At 41.1% G+C, this 19,410-nt stretch overlaps 3 protein-coding genes across 10 annotated transcripts in view; 1 reads left to right on the forward strand and 2 right to left on the reverse strand.

The window, feature by feature from the left end:
• Positions 1 to 2,816, forward strand: part of LOC309712297 (MAGUK p55 subfamily member 3-like) — a 26,722-nt gene extending 23,906 nt beyond the window's left edge. For all 4 annotated transcript variants that reach the window (XM_082542992.1, XM_082542991.1, XM_082542993.1 and 1 more), the window contains 4 exons: positions 370 to 463; positions 593 to 701; positions 1,271 to 1,390; positions 2,139 to 2,816. In XM_082542992.1, coding sequence (XP_082399118.1) covers positions 370 to 463; positions 593 to 701; positions 1,271 to 1,390; positions 2,139 to 2,318 — 503 coding nt within the window. In that variant the 3' untranslated portion in view covers positions 2,319 to 2,816. The remainder of the gene's footprint in view (positions 1 to 369; positions 464 to 592; positions 702 to 1,270; positions 1,391 to 2,138) is intronic.
• psmc5 (proteasome 26S subunit, ATPase 5) lies at positions 2,813 to 7,386 on the reverse strand. 4 transcript variants are annotated; one of them, XM_082542995.1, is made up of 12 exons: positions 7,293 to 7,386; positions 5,379 to 5,453; positions 5,220 to 5,289; positions 5,032 to 5,129; positions 4,889 to 4,945; positions 4,506 to 4,736; positions 4,147 to 4,273; positions 3,863 to 4,053; positions 3,420 to 3,518; positions 3,232 to 3,342; positions 3,059 to 3,145; positions 2,813 to 2,981 (listed from the first exon to the last, which is right to left on the reverse strand). In XM_082542995.1, exons 1-12 carry the CDS (start codon positions 7,314 to 7,316, stop codon positions 2,928 to 2,930), a joined length of 1,224 nt encoding a protein of 407 aa, XP_082399121.1. In that variant the 5' UTR covers positions 7,317 to 7,386; the 3' UTR covers positions 2,813 to 2,927. The 4 variants fall into 4 exon arrangements, with proteins under 4 accessions (XP_082399121.1, XP_082399124.1, XP_082399123.1 ...); XM_082542998.1 differs by having other exon boundaries at positions 5,379 to 5,450; positions 7,293 to 7,376; XM_082542997.1 differs by lacking the exon at positions 7,293 to 7,386 and adding an exon at positions 7,062 to 7,275 and having other exon boundaries at positions 5,379 to 5,450.
• A 1,095-nt stretch (positions 7,387 to 8,481) lies between these two features.
• Positions 8,482 to 19,206, reverse strand: smarcd2 (SWI/SNF related BAF chromatin remodeling complex subunit D2). Of its 2 annotated transcripts, XM_082543404.1 has the most exons (13): positions 18,577 to 19,194; positions 15,994 to 16,193; positions 13,751 to 13,793; positions 13,544 to 13,666; positions 12,826 to 12,945; positions 12,030 to 12,125; positions 11,495 to 11,596; positions 11,235 to 11,396; positions 10,915 to 11,012; positions 10,564 to 10,699; positions 10,339 to 10,461; positions 9,688 to 9,789; positions 8,482 to 9,483 (listed from the first exon to the last, which is right to left on the reverse strand). In XM_082543404.1, exons 1-13 carry the CDS (start codon positions 18,727 to 18,729, stop codon positions 9,430 to 9,432), a joined length of 1,512 nt encoding a protein of 503 aa, XP_082399530.1. In that variant the 5' UTR covers positions 18,730 to 19,194; the 3' UTR covers positions 8,482 to 9,429. The 2 variants fall into 2 exon arrangements, with proteins under 2 accessions (XP_082399530.1, XP_082399529.1); XM_082543403.1 differs by having other exon boundaries at positions 10,339 to 10,699; positions 18,577 to 19,206.
• Positions 19,207 to 19,410: the final 204 nt, after the last annotated feature.

Genomic DNA, 19,410 nt, shown 5'->3' on the forward strand with positions numbered 1-19,410 from the left:
TAACGTCACCATCATAGCTGCTGTTTTCCCCAGTTTAACTACTGTGACGATTCAGTACGAGAGACTTTAAAACACGCCAAAATAAACGAGTCATACATGGAGCTTGTTGATGTCTGTGACAGGGAGTTGCAGACTTTGGTGTAGTTGGAAAGATGTTCACCTTTTAATAACTCACTGGCAAAACATAAAAAATAGGATTGGTACCGACTGAGACAAGTATCTCTTTGCAAGTTGATTTTACAGTAAACGCACTGCTTTTTAATGTAATCAGTATCGAGCTTAATGAGATATCCAGAAACATACAAGCATCCAGTATCTTGTGTCTTATTTTCCAACTTGCGCTTTCTGCTGACCAACGGCGCCCTGAAGACACCACTCGAGCCAGGAAGAGTCATGAGAGAGAAGGAGTGGAGTACCACTTCATCAGTAAAGCTGCTTTTGAGGCAGACATCCAGAATGGCAAGTGAGTGCTGGGAACAATGTTTTCTGATGAAGTGCAAAAAAATTTTAGAACACAAAAGGGTTAATTGAAGCGTTTCAGCATTTTAGTTAATTTAATTAACTTGTTAGTGGTGATGATGTGTTTCTGCAGGTTTATTGAGTACGGCGAGTATAAAGAGAATCTCTATGGCACCAGTTTGGACTCCATTCACAGAGTTTTGGATCAGAACAAGGTCTGTCTGGTGGATGTGCAGCCAGAGGTAAGTGTTTTTAAAAATTATGGTAGGTGGCACTGCCAACCAAATACACTTCTCATTTAAATCGAATTTCCTCTGTGTCAATGTAAAAGTGCCTTCTTCTTTAAAAGAAGTAAAGACAGCAGGTTGCATATTGGCCACATCGTGCCATATACATGTGTAATATGTGCAATATTGGAATACATTTCATATTATGGTATTTTCAAATGAAATTGGATTGATCTGTTGCCTGCGTCCAGACCTGTGAAGCTTTCCGGAGCCTATACAGGAGATAGAAATGCATATCAGGCAAACTGACTTTTCACCTTATTTTGTGCAACTGTCTGCCAACATAAAACCAATAATAAATCATCAAAAATGTGTTTATTTTAACATTTTTAGTGGCTCACAGGCTGTTTCTGTTTGCTTCAAAAAGAATATCCTATCTGATAATTGTGGTCTTTTATACTTAGACATTGATTTGACTTTATATGGTCTTCTGTTTGTGCAGTATATCTTCTCAGCATAGAAAAAGCTCTGTGGGATTTTTATATGGGAGTTTGTAAATGGCTGATTGGTCTTATCACATTCAGGCATTGAAGACTCTCCGCACCGCTGAGTTCAAACCATATGTCATCTTTGTAAGGCCTCGCATCGGTGATGGTCAGGGAAAGCAGTTTGGCTCCTCTTCCTCACTCAGCGTAGCGGTCACGGTGAGTGATCCCACATCAAACCTGCCAGACGTGCAGTACACTTTCTGGGCTTATTAATTGATGGTGGAATATAAATGAAGCTTAAAAAGGCTTAGTTCAGGTTAAGGTAATCTTGCATTGTTTGTTTTGTTGAGAAAGGAACCATATCAAAAGGCTGATTGAACCTCTGTAAATAAAGCTTTTCTTCACATGGCATGCATTTAAACTCAGTGTGTGAGTATTTTATGTTTAATATAAACTGCTTAAAAAGTTAAAGTTACTTAGTTGTACAAACACACAGCCAAATATGTTGGTGTCTGTGAAGGTCATTTGAATACAGTGAAGTGAATGAGCTGTGTCATAGTATGGTATGCTATCCTGTTGGAAGCAGCCAACAAAAGATGATGACACTGTGGTCTTTAACAGATGGACGTGGTCAGCAACAATACTCAGGTGGGCTGTGGCATTTAAAGATGCCAAGATAATATCCCCCCCACACCAACAACAGCCTGAAGATGGGCTGGATCCATGCTTTCATGTTGTTTATGCCAAATTCTGAGAGATGGTTTCAGTAGATCAGCAGTTTCCCAGCTTGTCTGGTACCAAAAATCGTGCCACGTTCAAAAGGTCACATTTTGACAATATCTGCATGTCAGCTCTGAAGGGTACTGAGTAAGAATAGAGAAATTCCATATGGTCATTAGTTTAACTTCGGCTGTTCTCTAGCAGAGTGTATTAGCAGCTAAACACTTGTCTCTCTTCCTCTCAGGACGATGACTTGCAGGAAATGAAGCAGTCGGCAGAGCAAATGGACGAATGCTACGGCCACTGGGTCGACTACGTGTTGGTAAAGGAAGATCCAGCTAGTGCCTTAGCAGAGCTCCAGGTTGTATTGGAAAAAGTACAGATGGAGCCACAGTGGGTGCCTGCGTCCTGGGTGAGGCGCTAGCCAGCTGACCTTCCAAATAGAAAAAGAGGACAGAACTGTGGCGTGCCTCTGAAGGTGCTGAGCATTTGGACTGATCCAGTGTTTTACTGCCGTGTAACCATTCCACAAATGAGTATGTGAGTCACTGTAAAAGAACATCCAACAGGCCTGTTGCAGAGTGGTCAGCATAGAATGACCACAGTAGTCAGTGCTGGTGTACATACCGTATATCCTGATAGTGCAGTGGCTTTATGAGAAAGGTATGTAGTACAAGCATGCAGGACAAAGTTCCTACAGCAACTTATTGTCAAAAACATCTGCACTCAGTGTGGTCAGCTATGTAAGCCCCCTATTATAACAGCAGCTATAATGTGAAGTGCCATATTGAATATGTTAACTGTAAAGCAGAAATCTGAAGACCATATGACTGATTTTGCTTTGACAAAAGTTTGAGTTTAGTGAAGTGGGTTGAATTTGTCTACATTTGCTTGAGAAATAAAACAAGACCAACTCTGTTTATTGGGGAAACTATTTTACTGACTGATCACACTCATGAAACAATTATAAACCATAAACAAAAGGGAAATATACATATGTGGTTGCATTGTGTGCAAGAATACACAAGGCCTTTTACTTCCAAAGCTTCTTGATGGACATGTTCTTCTCACTGTCTTTCTGCATGACCTGATAAAGTAAAACTGCGTTAGTATAGTGCAAGACGTGAACACTGCATTCAAAAATTAGCTTTAGGTTATACTGACCTTTGCCACCGCCATCTCAAAGTCCTCCTGAGTGACGTGCACTCTCCGTTCTCTCAGAGCATACATCCCTGCCTCTGTGCAGACGCCCTATATAATACACAAATGCAGTAGGGGAAATTTAATGATGTAGTTCCTCATCTAACGCAGCTTCCATTTAGCAGGTTAATTCTTACCTTAACCTCAGCACCAGAAGCTCCGGGCATCAACTCTGCAATCTTCCTCAGGTTAATGCCGCGAGTCAGATTCATCTTCCTGGAGTGGATCTTCAGGATATCCAGACGGGCCTGTGGGCGCATAATTAAGTGTGCTTAGATACAAAAAACTCAGCATGTTTGAGTAAACACGCTAAACGATTAACTACCTCTTCATTGGGAGGCGGAAACTCGATCTTCCTGTCAATCCTGCCTGGCCGGAGCAGAGCTGAGTCCAAGATGTCAATACGGTTAGTGGCCATGATGACCTGCAGAGATGGACGACATACTATTAAGTATATTTGAATAATTGGGGTTATTTAATACTTTAACTCCCATGTTTGGCACTCATGAACATTTATTTAACAAATGCAGCATTACTTGTTTCAAAATATTATAAAGGTCTTCTGTAGTCATCAGCAACTTTAGGTGATGCTGGTATATAAATAAATACCAGTTGTACCACAAAATGTCATTTATGAATAAAGAACCTATACAGCAAGCCGAAACGTCATCAGTGACGCATGTATTAAGAGGCTGTCCTGTGCACATAACACTACACCTCAGTGTTCATAGTAAGGATATGAGACTACACAGTGATCCTCTGCAGTACCTTGATGTTCTTGGTTGCCTCGAAGCCATCCAGCTGATTGAGCAGCTCCAGCATCGTCCTCTGCACCTCACTGTCCCCGCCTGAGCCTCCCTCCAGCCGAGATGAGCCGATGGAGTCTATCTCATCCATGAAGATGATGGACGGAGCATGCTCTCTTGCCATGACAAAGAGTTCTCGCACCATACGGGCACCTGCGGAAAGCCAGGGAGAGATCAACCAAAACCAGTTATTAAAAACATGGGGATCAATTCGATCCCAGTGTACAGGAAAGAAAAGGCACGCACCCTCTCCGATAAATTTCTGGACCAGCTCTGATCCAGACACCCTGATGAAGGTGCAGTCAGTGTGATGGGCCACAGCTCTGGCAAGGAGGGTCTTCCCTGTACCTGGGGGGCCATAGAGCAGCACACCCTGCAAGCACAAAGGAAAATCTGAACCACCTACACAGATGCAACAAGTGTAGCTTTAGTTAACCAATTTAATCAAATTATCTTTTTCCCCCCTCTCTTTGCTTTTCATGTTTTAGGACTGAAATGAATGATGGGCAGGCAACAAGACGAGAAAATGTGTCAAAGATATAAATATAAAACCCTAAGAGAAACTTCTGAAATTCGTACCATCGGCTCTCTTGTCAAATACCCACCTTGGGCTGGGCAATGCCTAAAGCCTCGAACAGCTCAGGGTGTTTGACGGGCAGCTCAATCACTTCTTTGATCTCCTTGATCTGCTTATCCAGGCCGCCGATCATTTCATAGGTGGAGTCCGGCACCTTCTCCACCATCATGAGGGACACCAGAGGGTCCACCTTGTTAGGAAGGATCTTGTGCAAGGTGTAGCTGTCGTTACGCAGAGCTACACGACAGTTTGGAGTCACCTAGTGGCAATTTGACAGAAATAATAACAGAACAGTTTAGGTTTCCTGATTCCTAGTACTTATTTTAATGAGTAAAATGCATTTTTTTTTGTTTAGCTCCATCATACTTTACAGTAAATATTACAAATGGACTCAGCTTTTATAATACTCACATCATTGATGTCAATGTTTTTGTCCACATCCACCACAAACTTTCCCTCTGGATGCACCTGAAAATGATGAACAGACATAAATTTAAACTGTCCACGACTGATTCAAAAAGAAGGATGCTGCATGGTGAATGTACACAGCATACCTTAACTAGCACTTTCTTTTTGTCCATGACCCTCACCACCTCTCCCACGTAGGATCCCTGTTCCTGTAGTAGCTGCAGCTCCTCACGAAGGAGACGCACTGAGACCAAAGTAACAAAGGAAATGTCTGACTGTGTACATCAGAATGACACAATTCCCAGTAATGTGGCAGGAAGATGAAGCACCATACCTTTGGCATTGAGCTCATTTCTCTGTGCCTGCAGACGTCTGAGATTCTGACTCTTCTCGTTCACAGTCAACTATGAAGAAAAAAAAAAGCAGGTCAGGCATGATGGGCGAGCATGCGTTAAAAAGCAACAAAAACAAAAATGATTTTTCATTTCCTCACCTGCAACTCTTCTATCTTAGATAAGTAGTACTGCCGCAGACCTGATCCACCTTTACTCTCCCCCATCTCCATCTGCTAAAGAAACACATTGCAACATGGTGCAACTTCTTCACAGTGAGCTCTTGAACATTTAAATATGGCATATTTAATCTCCTAGGACCTGGCATCCACATATGTGGACATCACATTTTGGGTTATTTAGACCAAAATAGTCAATTTTGCTCCACAAGGGCCTGATATCCACTTACGAGGACATAATACTGCTACTGTTCTATTGAAATTTTAAAGGAATATCCTCATATGTGGCTCTCATTTTTCTTAGAAACAAAAATTAGGTTAAAAAAAAATTCTGGTAATTCTTTATTTTTACATCCATCGGGTCCCAATCAGCCCAAATATCAAAAAGAAATTAAAAATGCATGCTGTGGAAGAGTTCGGGTCTTAGGAGGTTAAATATGCATTAATCAATGACTGCGTTCATAAGCCATCAATTTTGTTTCATTCTTGTTTTAAGATAAGAAAGTATGTTGGCCAGTTGATTGCTATGCTGCCTGCCAATTTGTGTTAGTGATGATGATTTTGATAGCAAAAAAACAGCAAACTGGGTCAAATGAATTCTCACTGATGAGAAGTGCTTTTCCTTTAGTCCCCATTTCCAACTTAAAAGTCGTCCATCAAGTGTGGTATGGTGGTTAACACTGCTGTATCACAGCAGGAAGGTTCTGGGTTTGAATCCAGTCCAAGGTGGTGTAAGATTAATTGGTGACGGTGTGAATGTGAGCACGAATAGTTGTATATATGAATTAGCCCTGCAAAAGACTGGCGACCTGTCCATGATGTACCCTGCCACTGGCCCTATGACAGCTGGAATAGGCTCCAGCCAAAACGCAATGCAGAGACGTCACTGTGTACTCTGTATACCCTCAATATGAAGCAGCCTCTATGCATACAGTTTTAGTTAGGCAGATATCTCCTGAAGGATGCAAACTACGTCTCTTTTTCTTACTATAGCATTTACGCCACTACATTTAAAATTAAAGATTAAGATACCAATTATATAGCAGCCTACAGACTTATGCTGTAAAAATACTGAAGAACTGTAAAAATTTTCCCGCGAACATTATTTTAGATTAACCCAGCAGCATATAAATCATCTACATTAGCTTTTTGTGGTCCCGAAAAGTCCAACGTACATGCCCGATGAGAGGATCTTATGTTGGACAATGCAAAGTACACAACATTTATCAGTAAATAGTGTATGTCGAGCTTGCCATTATCTAATATTATAGAAGAAGAATAGAAATGCACATTTGTCCAATTTTCATTGATTAAATTGGTGGACTGAACTGGTTGAAATTGACCACTGTTTACATTAGCCATTAGGCCTAACCTGTAGCACCAACACAGGAAATATCTTTTAGGCAAGGAATTAAAAACACAAACAAAAAAAAACAACCTATGTAACAATAAGCGTTAAAGTGTGTGATGCTAACTTTCTCCCAACAATTACAGTTCATTAGCAAACTAACATCAGTTAGCTTACGTACAGACGTGCACGTATATTAATAAAGTAACGCTTGGCGTTTCCCATATAATAAACTCAGATATATCTCTCTCATAATATGCTGAAATAAGCACCCCTGTGTGGTCAAAAAAGCTAAGAATAGAATAAACTGTCCGCACCTCGCTGCCAGTCATCGTGAGAAGCTAGCTGGGTTAGCTACAATGAGACAGCAAACCGGCACAATCGCTGCTTTCAATGAAGTGACGTTTCCGTTTTTACACTGAAGTCCCGCATCCTTCCCTCAAACAACCGATTTTGAATAATCTATTAGACCCACAGCAAAACAGAAACGTTTCCTTCGCATGGCAGTCATAAAAGCAACAAAGCGGCAGGAAAAAAAATACACCTACATGATCAATTCCGTCCACCTCCATCTTGAAATTTCTACATCCGGTTAAAGCCACTGCAGACCAGGCGCTATTTCCGGTACAGCGTCTTCGTGGTATTTCTTTGATGTATAATATATACAAATGCAGACACCGCCACCTACAGTCCATTTTAAAAAACTACACCTTTAAAAAAATAATTCCAGGACGTGTGAGGACAGCGAGACGGTGGTGAGGTGCGCAGTAGGAGTGGCAGATGGGTTCAAGGTGGGGGTGGGATTACATCAGGAATCTGCTCTGAGACCCTTAATGTTTGCAGTGGTGATGGAAAGATTAACAGATGAGTTCACTCAGGCGAATCCATGGACTATCATGTTCACAGATGACGGTGTAATCTATAGTGAGAGCAGGGAGGAGGTAGAAGACTGGGGAGGAAAGGAATGAAGATGGTAGAAGCGAGGCGAAGAATACGTCTGTGAATAAAGGGCAGGCTAGTGTGACAGTAAAGATGTGAGGTAGTGAAGGTACAGGCATAAAATGCCTGGGATCAAACATCCAAAGCAAACTGCATAGGAGAGGTGAAAGAGACGGTGCAGGCAGGGTGTAGTGGGTGGAGAGGGTGGAGAAAAAAAAATCCAATATTCTCTTTAACTTTAAAAATAATTTCTATGTAACCAATATGAATTCTTGGAATACTAAGGAATTGTGTCTGTTAATATTGGGTCCACCTTACGATATAAAGCACCTTCAGCTGGCCCTTGTTGTGATTTGGTGCTAGATAAATAAAATGTAATTAAATTGAAAATAAGAGACCATATTCAAAGCATAATTAAGTCAGTAAACACATGCAAAAACGATCAAAGAATCTAATTCAGTTTTAAACGTTAGTCTGGCCTTTTCTTTGAACCAGTGTCACAATACAAGCCGAGACAGAGCTCTGTTAGTGAAGGGTGTTTTAGGGTTGGCTGTTATTTGAGGAGTGGTAAACAGAAGCTGTTTGAGTAAGACCAGACATACCTGTTGAAACGGCTGCTCTCAGAGGCACCTAAGCTTTGCAACCAGCCCCAACATGCACCTCACGGCATATCTGCAGCTCTCTAAGCATGCAATCGAGGGTGTGCGGTAGACGACATTATTACAACGGACAATATTCTATATAAATTCTTACCCCTCTGTAACAGGCTGAATGTTGTTAAAGAACACACAGTACGTGAACATTTGTAAGTATATTTATTGTAAAAAATACTCCAAATGTATAAAAGATAAAGGCTTTTGATTGATACACAACATGCAAACATTTAACAAAGAGAAGCTGTACAAAAATAACATTTGTACACAACGTTTTTACCTCATCTTAAATTTTATGTGCCTTCTTCACCAAAGACATTTTGGCACAATGATATCTGTCAAAAAGGAATGTTTCAAGAACTTTAAGACTGATGTACAAAAAGTCAACAAAACAGCAAAGCTTTAACTCATGAAACTATAAACTGTACACAATATTTTGGCGCTTTTTTTTTCCTTTTTTAGCTGACATACTGCAGTTACATTCCTATCAAATTATTAATAGCAGTTAACTTTCTTTGAAGGTATGGATCCGTCCAATCTAAAGAGCCTCAGCTCCTCTTCCCCTCGAATCACCCCACTAACAAATAAAAACGGCATGTAAACATTCACAAAATCAGAATGTTTCATTTCAACTTTCAAAAATGCTGCAAAAGCATTAAACGTATTATACACACTGGAATGAAATGCTTACTTCTACCATGCCTCCAGGAAGATCAGGCATTACTCTTATCTAAAAATTATGGCTTTTCAATGTAAGGGTAAACACATACCTCTTTCAAAACAGCACTCAAAGTGACAGTGAAAACACCCAAACAGCACCAGTGCTTAAACAGCATTTTGTACCAGAGACAAAACATATTACAAAAATAAAAAAGGATAAAGGTTATTTAAACAGGCTCAATATATCAGATACTACAAGGCAAAGATATTATTAAAGGTCATATAAGCATCACTTTGGTCCCCGAACTTTGCGTCAGTGACGATGGCTTTCTGAACATTTGAAGGTGAAAGAATTCTTTCCAGTTTCAGCTGAGTGGAACATTAACAACTCATGAGTAAACCTAAGGTGGCTGTGCCTCCTTTAGAATTGTACTTAGGTGAGTCGGATACCCAACACCTGCTCCAGCTCTTGTCTTCTCTGCTGCACCTATAGCAAAGAAGAGGTTAGACTCAATGGCAAAACCACAAACTGTATAGAAAAAATGGACGCTGTGACATCACACATTGGTTTTGAAATTTTGAGTTATCTTTCTAATTTTATTTTGTTGTAATGTTTTGACTTACCACATCTTGACATGTATAAGCTAACACTAGTTAGCACTAAAAAGTGTATTATTCACTGTCTACTTACTTTGGAGTAAACATATCTGCCCACTGCCTCTGGCACCCAGGGCTCATGGTAGAACTCGGTCCTCCTCTCCTCTTCTGGGTTTCCAGTCACATCTGTCATCAACTGAAAGAACAGAAATGCATCACTGAACACAGGGAACCAAAATTGAATGATTAAAGAAAAGGGGTTTCTATTCCCACATGCTAAGACGGTACTGTAAAGACTGATTCATGCACTGCCAAGTGACTGTAGTAGTACTGAGAGTCTGATGGATCAATGATTCACTGAGTCTGGTCCCTAAAGGCCTACATCTTAATCCAGGTGCTAACGTCTCTCCAGATGAGGAATGCAGCACAAACAGCTAACTGGTGTTTTTCTTTCAACTGAATACCAATGCTATGTTTGGACACAGTCCTGTGAACCAATGGTGCCTTTGTGTGCCCAGCAGTTAATTGTCTATGAAAGCTGGAAACATACTACCACTGCTCACAAAATAACTGCAGCTTTTTTTAATTAAATACAGGGAAAGCTTTGCAGGCAACTGTACAAATATGAGAAAAGCTCAAAGTGAGTGAAGATGATACAAATATCGTGTTACTAAACTATAACATGTTTTGCTGTTGTGTAGACAAGCACGTATGAGCATTTTAGAAGCTGGGGCATAGCGTCTACCTTCAGATCCCTGGACTGAGACTTCAGCCAATCCTTGATGAACTCCTGTGGATTATTGCTGAAGCTCAGCATGAAATCTCTTTCGGTCTTCAGCTGGTTAATGTACTCAATGGTTTCATGAATCTGTAGCGAATACAAACACCAGCAGCACATTTTCAGAATTAAATGGAATATGCAATTTCTTTCCCCCTCCACGACTCTGGTGAAGTGCAGATGAAGCCTTACCTTCATCTCGAGGGCAGCGATTTCTTGCTGGTTGGTTGTAGAAGACAGGAAGCTGTTCATTTGACCCTTAAGTGGGTCGTCCACTTCCACGTCAATGTCATAGCATGCGGTCTTCTTCTGATCGTTGGGATCCACGCTGCTCGGGGGAGACACAATGACAGTTTGGAGAGAAGGAGTGATGCTGACAGCACACTTGTGTAAGCACACTAAGAAATAACAGGCCAAAGCATAAAGCTAAGGAAACTATCGTTCAGTATGAGCCTCACACACAGGGCTTTCTAATATTCACTGAGAGGCTGATGTAGCTCTTTTTTCAGACAGAAAGAGGTAACATGATCCAGGCTCCCCTACCTAATGACGTGATTGATAATAATGGGGTCAGGGTGCTGCAGCAGGCCCGCCAGTTTCATGGGAATCTCAGAGAACCTCATGCGTGGACAGCCGAAGATCTGGACAGGATTTAGTTAAAGAACAGGGCAAGTTAGACAACATAAGGGGAAAAACTTTTTTTCCTATTTGAGGTCTTGCAAAGGGCTACAAAACAACACCTCACAAAAATCATAATTGCTTGAATGCAAATCATTTAGCTGTGAAATTAAATACATGCAAAATGATGTTTCAGTGCCAAAATATCAAAGCGCCACGAGCCATTTCTAGCCATTTGCCATTACCTGTCTGAAATAGCGGTTGCAGTTGATGTACTCTTTCTCATGACTGTCCTGCAGCTTGTTGTTCTTGATGTAAAGCCAGAGAGCTTGCATGATGCTGGCTCGTGTCTGTGTGTGTACACCCAGAAGGCGAGCCAACCGTGGATCCAGTTTGTACTGAGGGGGCTGATCAAAGAAAAGTATCGGGACAAAGCAAATGTTGGTGGAAAAAAAGAAATATCATCAGGAAAAAATTTAGTGACGGTTGAGAAAGTAAGTGGCACCTGGTGGTCGAGCATGAGCAGAAGGGTGCATTTAACATTCACGTCTCCTGGCCTTTTGACCTGGAAACCATCCGTCTCCTGAGTGGTGGGCATTCTGTGCCACTGGAAGATGAAGACGTGATTTTTTTTAAAGCAGATAAGCAGATTTTATTAACATGAAATTTACAAAACTACTTTACAACAATAATGACTCAGTGCCAGGTTAAATAAACCGTTCCATCGGCAGATCCCTAAGACTGGAAATTCTCACTTTCACCACTGTTAACCACAATTTTTCAGTTTAAAAAAAAAGAAGAAGAGAGAATCTGGTTTATGTGTGGGATGAGTTCACACACAATAAGCCCGCCTACAGTCAAAAAAAAGAAAGAAGGATTGGCTCCAAACTTCTAGTGTTTCAATCTGAGCTCAGCTTCTTGACCACAGCTAAACAAGGTCGGTGCTGGCAAACTATTATCACTCTCTGAACTTCTGGTGTCATTGTGCCTACGATGTTCTGAATGGAACTGCAACCAAGGTTTATGTGTTTATGTCATACCTCTACTAAGTGGTTATCAGGCCCGTAGAGCTCCTTATCAAGCTCAATCACCAGGCTTTTGAAGAAAGATGAAAACTTCCTCTTCTGCTTGCCAGCCTGGGAAGACAGAAAGCACGAAACAAAAGTGTCAGAAGGACGGAGCAGCAAGAAAGCAGTGTATTCTTATTGTGCTGTGTCAGTGTGCAGCTGCATTGTTTAGCTCTGACCGCATTGGGGGTGGTGGTGAAGCGCAAAACTGTAGACTAGAAAAAGCTGTCTTCACCCCCCCCCGCCCCCCCCCCCCCCCCCCCCTTGTCTGCCCGCTCCCCAGCCCTGTCAGAGTCTGTTTGCTCAACACGACCCCTTCACTCCTTTCCCTCACATCCCTTTTTCTGTTGCTCCATGCAATACTCCTCCACATGCCTAAACCCATGAGACTGAGGAGAAATTTTAACAGACAAAAAAAAAAGAAAAAAAAGAAAAAAAAGACCTCCTTCTCCTTCATGTGGCCCCAGATGACACAATGAGTCGAGCTAGAATTGATGTCGGGAAGGGAGGCTAGTCAGCTCATGGTATGCAACGGCCAGTGGTTTCAATTCCGTATTTCAAATGAGATCCTGAGTGTGTGTGTGTGTCAGCAGTTGTGGGGTGGAATGAGAAAAGCTGTAAACACACATCTGGCTGCGTAGTCTGAGCCAAGAACACTGGCCAACTCAAGTTTGAAGAAACACAATGAGAGAGACTGAAATACTTGCAGTCAGACCACACCGGGACAATAGCGAGAACACTCGAATGTGTTTTTTTTTTTTAAACTTACTTCCTCCAGGAGTTTGCCCTCGACTCTCAGCTCCCAGGAGGACACCTTCTCCGCCTCCTCACCCTCGGGTTTGCTGGGAGTGTACGTGTTGGAAATGTAGATCCTGAGCTTGCGCTTTTGCTGTGTAATTTCAGAGGGACAAGCAGATGTATCAGGAATTCTGGCAACAATTGAGCCTCTCAAGCTCACTTGCCAAATTCACTCTCCAACAAAGACAAACGCTTCATTTCAGGCTATTAAGGGTGTTTACAATAACTTCATCCTTATGTATAAGTTCACATTATTAAGACCGGAAAACACTGCAACCTAACGAGGGATTCACAGGAAAAAGTTGTGACCGTTTTAACTTCACACCAGTCACACCGTTTGCTCTTCTCTGTGGCCGTGTCACAGTTGGATTAATTTACTGCTAATGCAGATTTTCCTGCTGCTAGAGTTGTTTTTGTTGTGACACATCTCAGCAGACCGAGTGTTTCTGCCACTAAGGTTAACGCTAACAGTTAAAATTGTAGCAAGAAAACACAAAGGTCGGATTTCAGTGTGGGAACCAACTGTCCTGCTGTTCTGTGGAAACTGCTTACACTGTGCTCCGCAGGAACTCGGATTACAGCTGAGATCATGTTTTACTGACTTCTCATTTGTTTCAGTGGACAAAGCCTAAAAATAATCTTCTCAAGGTATACTTTTAACTGCATGACAATGGATCAAGGACACATACCATAATGGGCTTTTTGATGGCTTCCTGAATCTCCATACGCTTTCGAGCGATGGTCTGGTCCAGCTTCCTCTCAAAGGCCAGGAGGTCCATGTAGGCCTGGGACTCCGGGACCAGATCTCGGATCTAGAAGACAGTAGCAGGTGAAGATTGAGGAAATACAGCCAACTGGGACAGCAGTGTGATTCAAGGGGGTCGAGGTTTTCCTACCCTCTGTGGCAGAACCTTGTCAGCCATCTTGCGCCTTTTTGCTCTGAATCATAGAGAAAAAACAAGGAAAATTATTCAGTTTGGAAAGAAGACATTAAATGACTGCTTTAACAGTCTCTACGATGTGAAGGAGCGGATTTCTAAGAATATCTCAAACTGAGCTGTTGTTTTCCAGTGTGTGTGTCATCATTTTGCTTTCGGCCTCATAAGTATGACTTCAGTCAACCAATTTCACAGAAACTGGCCACACACCAACACATGATATAGGATCAAATAAAAGATCCCTTTCATTTAACCCGATTACCGGTAATTGGAAGACTTCACAGTGCGATAATATAATCTTGGCCAATGCGATATGTTAATCAAGTCCCCTGAAAGAGTGCTTCAGGTTTTTACTTACCGACTTCATTAAATTGATTTCGTTTCCTTAATTATACACTTCACCTTGGCAATGACTGAATTTAATTTCCATGTGATTAAATGAGAATTTAGGATGGTGGCACCATGACTCACTAATCTTCCTAGACTGAGATTATGCTAAGATACTGACTTTTTTTTATGAAATTAACCTTAAAAACACAACAGAATCATTGTGGACGAAGCATTACGGATGGCCGCATTTATGAGCGTGGCGTCACGGAGCAGTCTGAAGTCAAAAATACCCACTTGTGTCTGCTGCTTTGAAAGCAAAGGCCAGTCATGAGACGCTGGTATCCTCGTGTCTGTGTGATCTGAGCCGTGCTTTTAACAGTACAGCCACTTTACAAACAGACGGGAGAACAAATCATGAATGAAACGTTCTGTTGAGACAATGTAAATAAACCACAAAAGGGGAAAAAGTAAAAAAGATTTACTGCATTTTTATAGCTGGATGACTCCACGCATTTTGTCAGAGAAAATATTAATGGAAAACTCCCTATAGTGACCGTGTTTTCCTGTACACTCAGATTCATATCAGTACTCTTATTTTCACACAAAAATTACTTTATTCTAGTGAACTCTTTCCTGGAGTCATTAAGTCACAAATAATCCTAAAACGAATGTTAATGTTGGACTTGGCAGTGGGGTTGAACCTGGCTTTTGAAAACCTGTATTTACCTTTTTTTCTCCCTATGATGTCAGCAAGAGCAGATACCTTTATTATAGTCATCTCAGCCACACAGCTCTGGCTATGAGCCACTTCTGTTACAAGGGACAGCCAATTATCAGAAAGTTGGCTTTGAGAGAGGTGTTAGAAACAGACTAGTGTTTATACAGACCTTTCAGTTTCCAGCTGAAGGACTAAAGCAAAGTATAAGATGAGGTACTTTTTGGATGCTCTTTAAGGGGTGGATGGATCTGCGTGTTTGCTTTGGCACAGATGCCATTCCTGACACAGCCCTCACATCTATCCAGTGTTGGGCCAGGAACTAGGAATGCACAAGTTTGTGACCCCTGAGGGTGCATTTGTGCATCTCCTCCCCATATAGAAGCAGGAATCTTGTAAGGGGAATGTGTAAACCACTACACCCATGGAGCCAGTATGCACAGTATAAGATGAGTAAGATTAAACTGTAAATCATCCAGAGCTACTCTAGAAAAGTACAAGACCAACAATATGGAGCTGGAAATGAGCACAAAAGTTTCTCAATAAAAAAGGGGGACATGTGACAAGCAGTCAAGTGCTAAAAAGAAAAATGGTTGCTGTTGCTTGATATTAAAATTAGGCTTGGCAAAAACTTTAGAGCTGAACCTATTTTATATCATTTCTAAGTTACTGGAAAAAAATACCTGGTAACAGTTTTAATTCTTTGAACAAGTGATTTAACTCTTTCCCCTATAAAGGCGACATCTGATGACCTCCCCAGCACCCGTAATCACAAACCTCAGTATTTATCAATAAAGATGTGCTTTGACAACCATTAGAACAGTTTCTGGGTTTTTCTAAGGGTCGCTACATAGGCAGAGACCACCCTCACTAACACTCCATCACTTGTGTAGCAAACCCAGTGATTTTCATCTATAAGCAGCAGTTCTGAAAAGAGTTTCAGCAGGTCACTACTAGCAGCTTTCAAGTGGTAAAGAGTTAATGATAAGAGGAAAAAAAGAAAACATTTTTGGATTTCATTTACTTAATGAATAATCAATAATAGATTTAATTGTTTTAAAGTCATGAAGGAGTAATAGCTAGTTATTTTAGATGGCAGTGAGGTCCAAACACTGGCAGTACCATCCCCTACATTTTGTCCCGTCTCCTCTCTTACCCTCGTCTGAGGCCTCCCAGCGCCTCTTGTTGCTGTTGGTGGTGCTGATGATGAAGAAACCGTTTCCTAGAGGCGTCCATGCTTGGGGGTCCCATGCCTGCCCGCATGGGAATGCTACTGCTACCATAAGAGGGACCAGGCAGCTGACCCCCCATTGACCCCATGGGGCCCCCCACTCTGCTGGATGGCATCCCAGGGCGCTAGAGAAAAGGAGGGAAACTGATTTCACAGAACAATTTCTCCATATCTACACAAAAAATTTAATATTTCATCTAGGACTAAAGGAAATCAAGGATCTGATTTATTAAAGAGATACAAAAAAGTACCTATTTAAAATAATAATAATGAAAACCAATGATGTGTGAAGCTGTTTGCAAATAAATGTCATATTGTATGATCAACTTATATCAAATTCTAGCTTTTTGGATCGGGTGGGTAAAAAGAATGCTCAGTGACATACAGTACTGTCACTTACACTGTTTGCTTTTGGTTGTACCACAAATATTATGAGTCATAATATCCCCGTTAAAAACATGCCAAAAACATAACCCCACCTGCAGAAACAGTGCATTTATGTTTTTAAGCTCTGAGGTTTAATTATGAAGTTGTGCATATAAATACTGTTATGGTACTGCAGTGTTTATCTCCATCTACACAAAGCACAACCTCTTTCAACTTTAAGGTTTCACATATCAGGATATAATGAAAAGAAATCAGGTGCTTAGTAAGCTTTATAATTTGCTAAATATAACCTCAGATGAAATACAACACATGACATAATACACTGTGGTTTTATTTAGTGTTAAACAAAAATAATAAATAGAAATGCAGAAGCAGTAAAGTAAAAGCCAGATGCTGCTAATCAAATGCATTTCATCAATTTATTAGTTTCAGGAAGTGTGAACACTTCTGTAACAGCAGAGGTTTTGACAGTTTGCTGGTTTGGAGGATTCAGGTGTGTTAACACAAAGACATCAATGATAATCCTTGAGAAGCAACTGCTGCCCATCAATCTGGAAAACCTTATAAGGTCATTTACAAACAATATGAATCCATCTGTCTAGAGTGAGAACTATTTTCTACAAATGGAAAGCATTCATGACAGTTGCCAATCTTCCCAGGAGTGAACGTCCCAGCAAATTCGCTCCAAGTTCAAGCATTGCAAGAGCTACTTCTCAGGCCTCAGTTAGCATGCTAAATGTTAAAGTTCATGGCAGCACAATTAGGAAAAAAATAAACAAGTACAGCTTGTTTGGAACGGCTTCCAGAAGAAAGGCTCTCACATTTGAACAAACCACAAAACCTCTGGCGCAATGTTCTTTGGACAAGTGAGACCAAACTGGGGATATTTGGCCATAATGCTCAGCACTACATTTTGTGAAAACTAAACACAGCATAACAGCACAAACACCTCATACCAGCTGTCAAGCACGGTGATGAAGTCAAATGCAAGGCCATATACTTGACAGCTAAAGCTTGAGTGCAATGATCACAAGCACACAAACAAATCTACAACAAAATAGCTGAAGAAGACAAGAATCAACGCGGTGTAATCACACAAACTCCTCAACACGTAAAATGCTTTGGCAGGATCTTAAGAGAGCTGAGCATAAACAAATGCCTGCAAATGCCGATGAACTGAAGCAATGTTGTAAAGAAGAGTGCACCAAAATTCCTCCTGATGTGAAGGGCTGATAAAGTCATACAGAAAATGATTACTTCACACTGTTGCTGCTAAAAGCAGTTGAACAAGCTCCTGAATCTTGAGGCGTGCTTAGTTTTTCACACACTGCTTCTGCATTTCGGCTCAGGTTTTTTTTATATAAATAATAACACAGTGTAATATGTCGTATTTTGTTACACATCTGAGGGTGTACTTATTTTAAGACCTGTTACTGACTAGATTTTTTTTCTTTTTAATTAGGTCTTTATATGTAACACATCAGTACTGTAAATAATGTATCAACAAATTGTGAGAATTCTCACACTTTGTCCAGTTTGTAAACATAAAAACAAAGTCTAAACCCAAATGGCTCCAACTGTCAAAACGGGGGGAACTGCGATGGTGTCTGTTAACTACAGGGGAAGCTGCAGATGGTGACAATACTGGCACGATATATGCAGGCTTGCCTCTGGGCAGATGGTGCTGATAAACTTTTGCTTTCACGCTAACTGACAGGAGGCGAAGCGGGCAACCACGTGATTTTCTTTTTCACACGCGCACAAAACGCTAAACGATATCAATTTGAATTAAACGTCCCACTACTTTTGTGAACCACTTTAAATGCCATAAAAGAAAAAAAAAGGTTACACTTAATTATTGCGGTAATTAATAAATAATTACACCCACTTCGAAGGCGGAAGTAGTGTCCACGCGGTGATATATAATGAGCTTTATGTTTGTTTGTTTTTATTTCCATGTCTCTCTGGCGACTATTTCAATTAGCTACTTTTATTTAAACACGAATTTAAAAAAAAGTAACGAAAAGCTTAAACAGACATGGGGGTGATCGGACAAATACCGTCACCCTCACCTTTCACTCAGTTTCTTTATTCGACACGGAGAAATCAAGCAGAACCAACCTGGGGGTATTGGGGAACGCTGCTCATGCTTCTGGGATATCCCCCCGGAGGCTGGGGCATTCCTTGCATCCTCATGCCCGCGGCAAGCCCAACGTTCATGGGGCTCATACTCGGATTCATCGGAGGACCCGTGAAGCTTCCCCTCGATGCCATCTTCTAGAGCCACAAGTGGTTAAAAGTGACGGGAACTTCAAACCAAATTCGGCCCAAATAAAAGTGCGACAGGCTGAAGTCTCCAAGTAGGTAGCTAACTAACTCCGGGTACTTCTGCTTAGGTCGGTTTCTGGTTTGACAGCAAGCACACTGTCAACAAAAAGCTAGCTAACGTTAGCTCACTTCCTACCGTTTCAAGTTCCGGGATTTGCTTCTACCTAGTGACTGCTCGTTTTGTGAACACACCAAGTGGGAGCTGTTGTGATCTCCCACTCGCGCCTTTACGACTGAACGACGCCACATAAACGATAACTAACAGCTATTACACCGTGAGGCGAATGAAAAACATGATAACGTCGTACTAAAGACAAACTGAGTATCTTGAGCAGATAGCTTGTCTGCACTCTAAAGCAAAACCAAGTACTCTCAACTACATGCTGCGTTCACAAACATCGGAAATTATGAAGTTCCAAATTTCAGCGCGCAATAATCTCAATTTTTTTCTTTTCGAACACCTTTAAACACATGCTAGTCCGAAGTCTTTATTTCTTTTGTATTTTGTAAAAGTATATATTTTCAATTATGTTTTATTTTCAATGCTTGATTTCAAATGTGACTTACAGAAACTTGCGCTTGGTTTTGTAATAGTGTAATTTTGTTTCTTGATCAGAAGTTCGAGAC

This window comes from Aulonocara stuartgranti (assembly GCF_965226115.1).
Source record: "Aulonocara stuartgranti genome assembly, chromosome: 8".
In the NCBI taxonomy this organism is placed as follows: Eukaryota; Metazoa; Chordata; class Actinopteri; order Cichliformes; family Cichlidae; genus Aulonocara; species Aulonocara stuartgranti.